Here is a 13,674-nt window from a genome sequence, read left to right on the forward strand (position 1 = left end):
GTATGGAGACGGTAACGTCACGATCTTCTTCAGTACGCAAATTGACAATATCCATCCAACAAAGAGTGGACTAGGAGGTATGAATCTTTTGATAACTACAGTTCACTGAGACCGTTAAAGCATTTTAAACAGTTCTTACTTTGATCATGTGTATCATTTCTTTTGCGCTAGAATCAACACAGGTGAATATATATTACAAACATTGCTTGGAAACAGTTCATAACCTGAAAATATAATCGACACAATTGTATTGATTAATATGTATATGCTTATTGTATCGATTGTATACATTTTATATCTATGTACTGTAAAGCGCTTGAAAGTGGCTTAGGTTAGCTAGATAGGGCGCTTTATCAACTGTTGTATATTTTTATTATTATCACAGATACCTGGTCAACGGACGTGTCTAAATGTCTTATACTTATATCAAAAATCAGATCAAATGGAGGTTACTGTATATACGAAATTTACATGTTAATAGTTCATAAAACGTTGTGAACCTGTAGACCCTGTCTAAACAAGATACCAGAAAATATTCAAAACAATATTTGTAAAATAACAAAGCCAAATTTCTCAATCCATGTTCCAGGTTCGGTGAATCTTTCTATCACTGGTAGAGGGTTCAGTGGGAATTCCAATGTGACAGTCGGATCCAAGACATGTGATATATTGTCTGTTACCACAGCCATAATCGTCTGTCTACTACCACTAACAGTAATGTTCTACTTTATATTATTTACCTGACAATACGCCTAGTGAAGCGTTCGACTGAATTTACATTATCGAGTGCAGTTATTCTCAATGTAAATATACTGTTTTATTGTGCGCGTTAAAGAATGTTATCGCAAGTGTGTTGGTAGGCGGCTAGTGTTTGATTGCGCGTTTTTGAAAATTTGTTACAGCATTCTGCGGTGTATTAGATCCTCATGTTATACATATGTATGAAAACATTATAAACCTCATGCAAGTATTTCAATATCTAAAAAGTTTAGATTGTTGCAGAAAGAATACTTAAGCTCGTTTACAAAATAAGTTGCAATGTTTTAAGTCATTTGCCAGTAGTTTGTTTTCAGATGCAAATTTACTTTTACATTTCTTTTTATGAACACATTGTTATACCTGCTTTAGAGTGTTGCAGAAGTGGGGTCGGTGACAGTACAGCAGAATGGTGTATTGTCAGTAATGGCAGATACGCAGTTCTCTTACAACGAGTCGGTGACACCTAGAGTGACAAGCATATCACCAAAATCAACAAGGGTAATAGGTAAGATAACAAGCTGTCAAATGAAACATACATGTTATTGTAGGGATGGAAATTCATTCACAGAAACATGGATGGTAGACTTGATAACGCCCTTTATGCTGACACTGTGTATAAATTGAGGGGGTGTTATATAAATAAGTTTAATATCATTGTAACTTATATATAAAACAACGTAAATATTTTTTCCCATTCCTCCTTCCAAACATAGGATTTGATCATAACACATACCATTCTGCAAACATGCTTTCATATGATAGAAGTCTGTACATTTTCTGTGTAGCTATGTTAAATTTAATCGCAAGACGTGTATGCTAACTATGCCCTTATTAACTTCGAAGTACATGCCATGATATTACGCACAACAATAAATGAAGAAATACACATCATGCACCTCAATTGTAAATTAAGCCTCACTTGACATAGAATGCCTGTAAACTGCGTCGTCAGTCGTCTATCAACTTTACTTTGAACAGCTGCCTTTTTTATACGTTAAATAATTAGGGTACTGATGTTTTGACCACAGGTATGACAAGGACTGGGAGAGGTATCGTATTTCCTCTTATAACCGTGATATACTTTCAGATTCACAGGTGTGAATTATTTAAAAAAAAAAAAAAAGCAACGTGTTCAAAAGAATCATAAGATCGATGTACATGATGCATTGATATGTCATGTATGCCAGTAGTGCAAAGTCTTTATTCTAAAAAAAAAGGAAATGATTGGGAGCCCAATTTAATAGTACATAACATCATGCATATTAAAGGACACGAAGAAAGAACACAGGCGTGCTAAGAGGATTGACTCAAAGATCAAGCTCGGCTGACAAAAAATGAAATACAAACCCTAGCTTAAACACATGCATTCAGCTCTTGACCAGTTTGGCTATAAAGCATCAGTGAGTTAAGGTTTTAATCCTTACATTCATGATTATACTACTTGCATATCCAGACAAGCGATACATGTACTTGATTGCCTGTTTCATTTATTATTTGACTGTGTATTGTTGACAGGTGGAGATAAACTTATTGTAATTGGTGATGGATTTGAGGCAAATGGCACTGTGACGTTACTGGTTGGTCTAGCGGAAATCAACATTACATTCTATAACAACAGCTATTTAAGGGCAGATTTACCTCCCTGCTCTTCAGGAAGTCATCCCGTGAAAATTATTGTTGGAGAGAACGGTGCAGCCCTTACCACGTACGCGAATATTTCGGAAATCATGATATTTGTTACTTATATGCCTTTAACCTGTGTGCCATACTAATATAACTGTAGAATAGAGTCTGTGTTCAGGATGATACTTTGTGGTTCATGCTGAAGCTAATATTTAATATCGATATTTTGCATTTATGATTAGCTGTCAAGTTTTAATACATTTTGGTGCGTGCTTGTTAATGAAAATCACACTAAATGTTCATGAAAATGACAAGGGCAATGTAATTACATGTAAGACAAAGGTTTTCAAGAACTGCATCTACAATATTTCAGCTGGTGAACCACTTATATCATTGATTATGGAGAAAAACCTTTCAATTCCAGTTCAAACGAACTACCCACCATCACATGTACTCTTGAAGTGACCAGTGTCAATCCTCTCAGCGGTTCTTTATTCGGTGGTACCCAACTTACTGTGACGGGAAGCGGATTTACCCCCGATGTCAAAGTTAGGGTCGGAACGCATGAATGTGATGTCACATCCGCGAATGATGATCAGATTATTTGCTTAATCGCCAGAACACGAAATGTTCATAGAGTGAACAACCTCGGGAACCATCCAGGTATATGTCTTTATTTGAAACCTTTTTTTACTTTGCATGAATGATGATTGATATTTGTTCATTTTGTTTTTCCAATCGCTTAGCACAGGGAAAATGAAAAGCAGTCACCATGATTGCATAATGCACGATATCAATGCCATGATAACAATTATGCCTAAATTGTGTTCAAAGTTGTTGCTGACCCGGATGCGTTCAAAGAAGTGCCGCCAAACATGGAATTAATCGTATGTTCTCCCCAACTGATAAGTTTTGTTTTTCTATTGTCGCTCAGTGNCAGACCTGGAGGGTTTTCTAGTGGTGTTGGCACATCTTCAGGTATTTGCAAGTTTTTAATGTAGTTGCTTGCATCTTCTAATATCCTTGTCGATCTTAGCACCCAGCTATTATTTCTTAACATGGAGACAATATAATACATAGGGTAGTCACTGGTATTTAAATAATTGATTAGGAGTCAGATACACCAACACACCATCTTCAGCATTAGATGACTTCTTAAAATAACACGCAAACATACATCAATGTGTTTTAGTGAGGTAGCTATCAACATCAGATCCGCGCAATCACAAGAGGCAAATACATCAACATGCATTGTTTCCAGCACACACACACACGCACTCACGCATACACAACATACAGGGAGGCACGTCTTTAAATGACCGTTGTGTGTGTTAATGTGTTAATAGGACATTTAACCAGATATAACCAAACCAGCCCAACTGTTACAATACCCTGCTTTGTGGCATATCTAGTCGTCTATATTCGTTGCACTGGTATTCTGTACGATACCGGTCGCAGTACAAAATGTTGGTGTTTACATACAAGGGGCTTAATTGATAAGCTCCCCAGTACCTACATGAGTTTGTTATCCTGTATCAGCCGTCTCGATCACTGCGGTCGGAGACCGAATCATTGTTCCGTGTCCAAAAATCTCGTACCGTGACCTATGGAAATCGGTTCTTTGGGAGGGTTTCGGCCGTGGAATATCATACCATCTGCTATTAGAAAACAGCCGAAAACCCTGGTCAAATTCAAGAAGGATATAAAGACCAACCTCTACATTTTTAACCCTTTGCACACCACCGTTTTCCTATTCATTCACATTAAGACACTTTTCTTCCCACTTAATGTAAAAGGGTGTATCATTTATAACTAATATCATAATTCATATGTTGTAAAGCCTTTTAGAGTAATTTTGCAAATTATAAAGGGCGCTATATAAAAGTTGTATATTATTATTATAATTAACAGGATCGTATGCCCGTGAGTTCAGTAAAACTGGCAAGTTTTACTACTGGAGTGGAATAATTGATCCGTACAGTACCACGTGGTTCCATGGATCTGTAGAAGTGGTAGATCGAACATCCTTCGTGGCTGATGTCACTGTATCATTAGGAGATTTTGAAGCAACTTACAACATAACGACTACTGGGCAGACTCCCTCAACACCAGGTTTGTTAACATGACGTTTGATATTAATTCATGTACGGACAGTCATAATCTAATTGGGCAAAACTGATTGGGATAGAATGGTGTTGCATTCAGACTCTCGTATATCACCCACATTTAATATCGTTTGATAATTGGACTCGAAATTAGAATTCAGAGTTCAAACGTGTTTTAAACATCCTATCATTGCAAAGTAACATCGATCACAGACACTGTTTCAAAAGTGTAGGCGACGTAAATTCCATGTGTCCCTTGACCTAAAGTGTTATGATTACGTCTTGTGTTATATTGTCCCTGCTGTAGCTAAATTCGTTATTGTCCTACCATATTGTTATATCAGGATAAATGCACGGGCCAGGGGATATAATCTGATGGATGAAACTAGGGGTAAATAAGTTTAACATGAGTTGACGGAAGAACGATGTCAAGCAATTACGCTTCCAACATATCCATAAAGTTATTTCCCAAATGGATGTGTTATCGACACATTTGTATATGAGGTTTGTATTTGACCATCTTTATTATAGCTTATACAATTTATTAATACAGATAACACGACATGCATCAATCCAACTGATTCCAGAAATAACTGTTCTGACCATTTCCCAGTTCAATCAACAAATAGTTCAAAGATTCCATTCGCATTCTGGACATGCAGAACACCAGTAATCGAAGCAGTAAGTCGACAGAACGGTACTACTAATGACGAAATACTTATATCTGGTGATGGTTTTTCTGGTATAAGCTGCGCGAATGAGGTAACATTTGGAGATTATCTATGTGAGTCTTCCTCGAGTTCAGTGTCCTTTCTGATTTGTAATATTACTGTTAAGAATACACCACGGGTTGGTCGACCACAGTATCTTGATCTTCTGGTAAACGGTCAAGGTTATGCTCAAGTGAACTTGCATTCAGACCTTCTGAAAACGTTTACATTGCTTCCACTGGTAAGATTCCTTTCCCCAACAAATGGATCCCGAGGTGGTCACACACGACTTACAATATCAGGAACCGGATTTGAGGATGGGAACCTCAGCATCATGACTGAAGTTACCGTCGGTGGTTATCCATGTGGTATAGTATCGATTTCGTATATGCAGATCGTCTGTTTAACACCGAGTTCCACAAGTATTGGACACCGCGAAGTGATCGTCTTTATCCAAACCGCCAGCAACACGCGCATTCCTGCAAACTGTGATGAAACATGTCAATTTGTGTACGATGACCTGGTGACCCCAACAGTAACTGATATCAGCCCCAACAACATAACAGGTGAAAACACAACCTTGGTCACTATTGTTGGTACAGGTTTTGGAGATAAAACGCATAATGTACACGTGAGCATGACGTCATTAGAGGAACATGATTGTCTAGTGATAAATGTGTCGGATTCTGAAATTATTTGCTCCTTGACTAATCTACCTTTAGGTCTTAATCAAGCTGTGGTCGATATATCTGATAAAGGACGGGCGTTATATACCAATGGTGATGCTATTCTGACAAGTTTACCAACAGTATCAGCAATTCTGCCAAAAGAGGGAAGCATATATGGAGGAACTTACGTCACAGTTGCTGGAAATGGATTTTCTTCAGACGTAACTGTTCAAGTAGGTGGGAAATCGTGCGAGGTTAAAAACACAACATTAAAATCACTGATATTCAAAACTCCTGCCAACTTATACGGAGTGAATTCTGTGACTATACAGGCTAACGGTGTCACTTTTCCCGGACAAACATTCAACTTCACTGACAATGTTTCTCCAGAAATATTTGCTGTCAATCCGTCTTCAGGAACGAGTGGAGAGAACATCACCATCACCGGCTACAATCTTGGAAATACATTAAATCAGACAAGCGTTTTTGTAGGGGAAAGTGAATGTCGTACAACTACTGTCAAAGATACGGAGATCAAATGCACTGTGGGTAGTAACCGTGCTGGGACATACAACATTCACGTGAATGTGCACGGTGTTGGATACTCTAATGATGATACCACGTTTACCTTTAACATGACCGCAAGGTCGATTTCACCAAATTCAGGTAAGCGAAACTACCATATATTTATGATGTAAAACCATGCTCTTTAATGAAAAGCGTAGTTCGAATTCTACTGAATTATACATGTGAGACAAAAATATGGACCGGTCTTTTTTGCTTGTCATTTTACAACCCTAAATTATTTCGCGTTCATTCTTTGAGAAATGTCACAGAACTCGTGCGTTTGGTCAATATATTTGTCGACAAATTAATGCCACATCGCTCATGTGCATCCCTTCTTGACTTAGTCAAAACAAGTTGATCACCATTGCCACGAATAAACTGTTGAGTTAGTTATGCCAGAACGGACATTGATAACCGGTTCTGGTATATACATGTACCCATATCAGTAATTTTGCAAATACAGATGTTTTCGTGTTATTTTCAGGCAGTTTAGCTGGAGACCAGACAGTCACGCTATTCGGTACGGGATTTGACGACGGAATGGTTGTTACTATCTGTGGTGATATTTGTTACATGTCAACGGGATTTACAACAGATTCAGCGCAATATCTGTGTAGAACGCCACATTCTTTAGGTAGTGTAAAACGTAGTATAATTTGACGAATAATACATTTACAGTGTAAAGCAAATTACATATGGTGACTGACTTGACATTTTAAACAGCATTTTGTAATGCACTTGTATCATGATGAAACATGAAGGACGTTTCTATATTCAATCAATAATTTCTTTTGTTATTTTGAAAATGATGATTCTAAAGATGAAAAACCTTAAAAAAAAACAATAAAAAAACCGTTTGATCGAAAATACATATTTTTTAAAATTGTTTTAATAGGCTCTTCTAAGAATTGTACCGTCGAAGTTTCCGTCAATGGCCTTGTTGAAACTCTTTTGGATGCTTACACATATGATGATGCTTCTACCCCGGTTATTAATGACGTAACTCCTAAACGCTGAGGTACCGCAGGGGGGAACCCGCATCACAATAATAGGATCAAACTTTGGGTATGAATATTATCTTTGTTTCTCTATTCACATAACAACTGGTAAGTTTGTTGTTTATCTATTATTCATACAGTTAATTGAAAAGTTCATATCAATTTATGGCGTTTAGTCAACTAGGAAAACTACATGTCACTGTATTGTTTCATAGTATATGCAACGCTATTAGCTACGCCGTCTTTATATATTTCGAAAAGACTGACCGAAGGATTTTGTTCTCGCAGGTCGACACATGTTGCAACGTCTGGCTGCACGTCTTCAGTGACGATTGCTGGAACTTTGTGTAACATCACGTCCTGGACAAACACACAGGTAGTGTGTGTAACAGAGGCTCATTCGAGGTCGGAGAGGGCTGTTGTCAGACTGGAGTCAGGCTGTAATGGAAAGGCAAACGAGGTACTGAGAGCTAATGAGCTATTTATGTTGAAAGTTCAGGAGCTAGGGAATTGTGGTATGGTACAGCGCCAATCGTCCTTTCGGTTTTTTTTTTGTAACGGCTCTTTTAAAACTGAAACATCTTGTCAGAAGTTTCTTGTACAGAGTATACCGATCGGTATGTGAAATAATTCAAAGAATGGTAAAGTCTAGACCTGCGATACCTGTGTTATATTGAGTAGTACAGCAATGTTTAGTATTTCCAAAATGTATTATATTCAGGTCAACGTTGATCGCTGGCCGATATCAATGGTCAACAGGGCTATACGTTGTTAATATCAATAACTAGCTTATATCCCGTTATATCTTCTGCTGAATATCCCAGATGACAATGGTCATGTCAAATTCGTGAAAACTTTTGTAAAACTCATTATTATAAGAGAGTATTACAATGATATTTATTTGCCTACAGTACGTCGGGGTCAATACTATTGACGCCCTATCAAGTAAAACATGTCCAACTATTTATTCACGTTCTTTTGTTTCCCAAAAGAGAACTGAGCTTGATCTTTTTCCATTGTCATATTGGTCAAAATGTGAATATGGACACCTCGGGTCATGACATGATAATAACCACTTACATACTTTAATAAAGGCCAAATAATATGTTCAAATAAAATACACTAATCCAGTTTCAATGCCACAGCGATTAAAACGTTTTAAGCCTTTATGTAATTTCCTACAAATTTGAAACTTTCGTGAACGGTATTTTGCCTGTACTATGCTCGGTGTAGTGCGATAATCATCCTATCATCTTTAATCGCCTGTCTCCTTACCGTCTTTTACAAAGATAAAAAATGGCAAATTTGTTAAACTATCAAATCTTTTTGTGTCAGTTCGCTTGCTATCGATTGTGTACAAACATTCACATATACATGTGCCCAAAACAGCGAGATCAGGATTGCACTCTATTTATATCAAAATCGAAATGAAGATGAGTTGATTGTATATTCGAAAGAATCCGTTGAAATTATTTTGTGCATTGCTGTTAGCTAAACAGGGATATTTATAAAGCAGTTTCTTTTTCAAAGATAAGTGTTGTGACATGTTTTTGCCAACAGTTATACTGATTATTGTATTCATAACTATTGAAGATAAATGCGGGATTCCACTTCGTGGACGTGTGGTCATCTGCGTACACATGGGGAGGTACTGATCTTGGTCTGCCCACGGCCGGAGACATCGTGGTCATTCAAAATGGTCAGACCATTCTACTCGATACAGATACACCGGTCCTCAAAATGCTCCTCATACAAGGCAAGATATACCTTTTCGTTATTATATATAAACCCGGTGAATGATATTTTGTTTTCAGTAGTAATATGATTATTTTAATAAGATATTGATAGATGATTATGTCAATATTCAACAGTCAGACCATATTATCGGATTCTTGTCTAGCGATAACGTACAATTGGAATACGTGCCCACGATATCAGAATGATAATCTTTAGCACCATTTATTAATTTCAGGCGGGGAACTTGTTTTTGATGAAGAGGACGTGGAACTGCAGGCTGAAAACATATTGATAACAGATGGAGGTTTGCTGCAGGTAATGGTATATATACATGTATAAATTTAAAAGATTTAAACTTACAGAGAAAGGATAGAAATTGTTTATATTTTAGCACGTTTCATCACTCTTAAATTATCTTATAAAAAACACAAATTTTACAAGACTAGTGTTGTTCAAAGTACGAGTACTTCTGAAAAACAAGTACTAAAAGAAAGACACTTTTCAGGAGTCGATTTTCCGTTTTTGCACTTTAACAATATTTTTATTTTAGACTTATAATACTCATTAACGTAGAACATCAGTGCCATGCTAAGTGAGATAGATCAAAGTTAAAGAAGTTCTTAATGTAGCCTTATCGTCTACATATAAGAAACAAGTTCCAGGCGAAAAAAGATATTATGACTTTTAATTTTTGTATTCGATAAAGGTTGGTACAGAGGCTGTACCATTCCAACACAAGGCAGTAATAACATTACATGGACATGTTAGATCCAAAGAGTTGCCGATATATGGAACAAAGTCACTGATTGTCCGAGAAGGAACACTAGACTTGCATGGTAAGTATTCAGCTACAGGTTGTCAAGAACCGATTCCAGTAACGCATTTTAATCCAACCGTGCACTTTATCAGAAACAACTCAGTGTTGTTACCAATGTATTAAAGGTTCAAGGGATATAGGAATCAACCTGTACGTATGTTTGTTATACTCTTTGTCATCGCTCTAGCGACTTCATTGCTGAACGGAATTTCATGTCATCGCTCCATTCCTCAATGAATTTCATGAATCTGCATACAAGTGTTTGGCATGGCAATCACTTGAATAGTTTATCGTTTTGGGTTTCTGCGTTGAAGGTCAAGGTCGCCGTTACTTAAAAAAAAAACACTTTGTCATCGCTTTAACGACTTCAATTCCTCTTATATATGTCACATTGTGTGAATGCGAGGGGATTTGTATCACTTTTGATGCCTTGTTTTACTACCTTTGCCGTCCAGAAGCTTTGTTTTAAATTGGCGATTAATTGTTTCATGTTTGTAGTAATTAATTTATGAAATATAATTTCCTCTGTATACGAATAATAATTTATATTACCTGTAACTGAGCGATATCGGGTTATCTCAATCGAGGGCTAATATTTTATAACATAATCCAAACCGAGGCGTAAGCCGAAGTTGGGATGTTACATAGTCTTAGCCCGATAATTAGATAAACCGATCTGGCTCGTTTACAGGAAGTATATTTATTTTAGTTCGAACAAAATATTCAATTTTTCTAAAGTCTAAACGTATCCCGTCTGGGGCCTCAACTAAATATGGCCTCTACTCTAAGCTACATTTGAATACTGCCGCGAAAAAATGTTGTCGGTCCTTACAAAGGAGACAAGGTATTTCACAGAGTAGATTATATTCTATCTAAAACATCGGATATCTAATAACATTATATACATACATGTATAACGACAACACATATAATGTATAATCCAGATTGTCAATTTCATGCCTTTCACTCGCAGATGAATACGTCGCTGTGTGAAAAATCCTCAAAATGTCACGAAAAGGGTATTAGACAGATCGGATCAGATCAAAAATCTAGCATAGGTATGACGAGGGATATCTCTGTCTAAGCTGCGAGAATACATTATCTTGCTTTCGGTTGTAATGTCCTTCCAAGCTGGTAAGAGACACAAGAAAACCCAATTCTGCAGGGGTCCACATAAGCCGTCCCTTAAGATAGCATGCAGAGGTGATAAAGTATATATGTACATCTATTAACCATATATTATATATAATATATGTGGACATTTTACATGGCGACTAAAGTAAAACAGAGCCCCCAGGCATTTTTTTAAACCCTTATATTGATTTACATGAATGTATAATTAAAACGTGATTCTGATCAGGAACTAAATTGTTCTTATTCCTGACTACCCGTTTTCAGTATATTGTAACCTTGTTAATACTGTGTTAAGTGCCTTCTGCATGGCATTTAAGACAGATTGCACTGTAAAGTCAGCACACATAAACATGCACGCCTTCACAACAGACAGGGACGTAGATGCCGTTAGCTGTTGATTGGACGTTAAACCCTATAAAACAAACAAATAAACAAACAGTTCAGTACCTTGTCAGCTGACATGAAGAAATGTTACATAATTTAAATATAGTGACATTTGTGATGATTGCTCTCTACATGACTCTACCAATATGAAAACAACTGCCATAAGATCATGGATACACTATGAATACGACGAGTACTGTGCAACTAATCAGCTGATTACACACAATGACCACTTCTATTACAACGCGTTGTACCGTTTCTTAAAAGATTTATCTTCCCCTCTCCGAGATAACGTAGCTACGAGAAATACTAATAAACATTACATAATTATTTATAACATTGTCGTATCAAATACTGACTTACGACTCGCAATCAGTTCCTCGTGTCACGAAATTTTAACACCCGAATGTCCGGCTGATCGTCAGTATTATGTTACAGGCAATTCAACCACCAACTTATCATCATTTACATCGGCAGGTTTTCTGGCAATCAGCTCTTTCAACGGATGTACATTTAACATCAAATGAGCTATGTCGGCCGACAAGTGTCACTGAGAATCACTTAAGAACAAAAAAATCAATTCTACGACTTAATCTACCTTATTNTCCTGGAGGTTACTATGGTGACCGATGTTTTGAAAAAGTGCGGACATTAACTTTTTCAAAGATAAAATATGCGTTGTATAATGCAAACAACATCAAATACGATCAACTTTCAAAAATTAAAGTAACATCAAGCTTTTATTAGATTCTAGATAAATAATTTCGTTTCAACAAAATCATCTGATCGGCGGAAGTCGCACTTTTGAAGTTTGTGTGTAGGCTGGAGTTCCGGACTTTTTTCTTGTACACTGCGGGAATGAATAACAGTAGTTGCTGCTATTCGCTGCAGCAATGTACTTGACAAAAATCCATATAATCCCTCCGTGACTAATTTGTGTCATTTCATACTCTCTGTTAAGGCAATCTACTTTATTTTCTTTTTTCACTTACAATACCGGCGTCAATATTAATAACCTTATGACAAAGAGGCAGTTATAAGAAAAATGTCAATTACTCGGTTTTGATGAATAATATGAGCTCATACTCACGACAAATCCTAGTTCGATTATAACTAAATGTCTCTCCTATATAGCTGCATTTTATCTATTTAAACAGTGTTGTTTTGCCCTGAATAACTCACATTGTTGGTGGGCCGTCAATGATACAAAAACAAAACGAATCCACACTGTATACTGTATAATACTGATTTACCTAAAAAAATATATTTTAGGGGCGCATGTTCCTATCACCTGGACAAAACTTGCAACGTCGGCTGCCGTGGGAGACAAACAAATAACGCTTCAACACCAAGTCACATGGCAAAAAGGTGACACTATAGTGATAACAACGACGGGTGGTATCAATTCACAGTATGAAAGCGAGACAGCCACCATAACATCGATTGCCATGAACAGGACCATTACATTGAATAGCTCACTGACAAACCAACACAAGGGCATTTCCGAATTCGTTGATGGTCGAGAACTTCATTTTTCCGCGGAGGTTGGCTTACTGACTCGTAACATCGTTATAAGGGGATTTAAGGACTCTTCGCAAGAGACAGAGCAGGTCACAGCTTGTCCAGATGGCTTTGATACAGGTATTGTTTTAATGCGATATATCAATAAGGGCAACATGTATGTTGTGCATGACCCATAGTAATCACGGTGCATGTCTGTCCGTCAATACATTTTTCTACAAATTATCGCATACTCAAGAAGTCTTAATATTTCTTAAATGTCACAGGTGATGAACTGTAATAAATGTATGTAAGTTCGCAATAACTGTCGAACAGGCCCCCCCGGTCAAGGTCGCTATTACTGAAATTGAAATTTGCCAACTGCGATTTTGACTGGTTGAGAACTTTCGATCTATATTTAGTGTTCTTGCCGGATACATATGTGTTTACCTATAGTAAATTAATCATAAATTCTAAACTGATCACTTTGACTTCTTGGCGGGCACGGCTGGCACCTCCTTACCTGTCGATGTTCTATTTTTTATCGATTGCAGATATCAATAAATGTTGCGAAGTTATTGTAAATATTCCATCGCTACGATACAAAAAAAAAGAATGAACTTTTGTATGGAAAATGCAACTTTTTATAGATGATCACGAAAATAAAAAAAA

At 36.9% G+C, this 13,674-nt stretch overlaps 2 protein-coding genes across 2 annotated transcripts; both read left to right on the forward strand.

The window, feature by feature from the left end:
- Positions 1 to 1,128: 1,128 nt before the first annotated feature.
- Positions 1,129 to 7,491, forward strand: LOC110441085 (fibrocystin-L-like; the record flags this gene model as incomplete). The annotated part of the gene is made up of 8 exons (XM_021484185.1): positions 1,129 to 1,264; positions 2,275 to 2,464; positions 2,807 to 3,045; positions 3,217 to 3,360; positions 4,294 to 4,494; positions 5,041 to 6,531; positions 6,917 to 7,066; positions 7,328 to 7,491. Coding segments are annotated over 8 exons (2,673 nt in total), but the record flags the coding sequence as incomplete, so codon positions are not given.
- Positions 7,492 to 7,724: 233 nt separating this feature from the next.
- Positions 7,725 to 13,143, forward strand: LOC110441086 (fibrocystin-L-like; the record flags this gene model as incomplete). Its single annotated transcript, XM_021484186.1, has 5 exons — positions 7,725 to 7,890; positions 9,024 to 9,186; positions 9,403 to 9,482; positions 9,874 to 10,003; positions 12,775 to 13,143. Coding segments are annotated over exons 2-5 (595 nt in total), but the record flags the coding sequence as incomplete, so codon positions are not given.
- Positions 13,144 to 13,674: the final 531 nt, after the last annotated feature.

Source organism: Mizuhopecten yessoensis, unplaced genomic scaffold (assembly GCF_002113885.1).
Source record: "Mizuhopecten yessoensis strain PY_sf001 unplaced genomic scaffold, ASM211388v2 scaffold715405, whole genome shotgun sequence".
Taxonomy (NCBI): domain Eukaryota; kingdom Metazoa; phylum Mollusca; class Bivalvia; order Pectinida; family Pectinidae; genus Mizuhopecten; species Mizuhopecten yessoensis.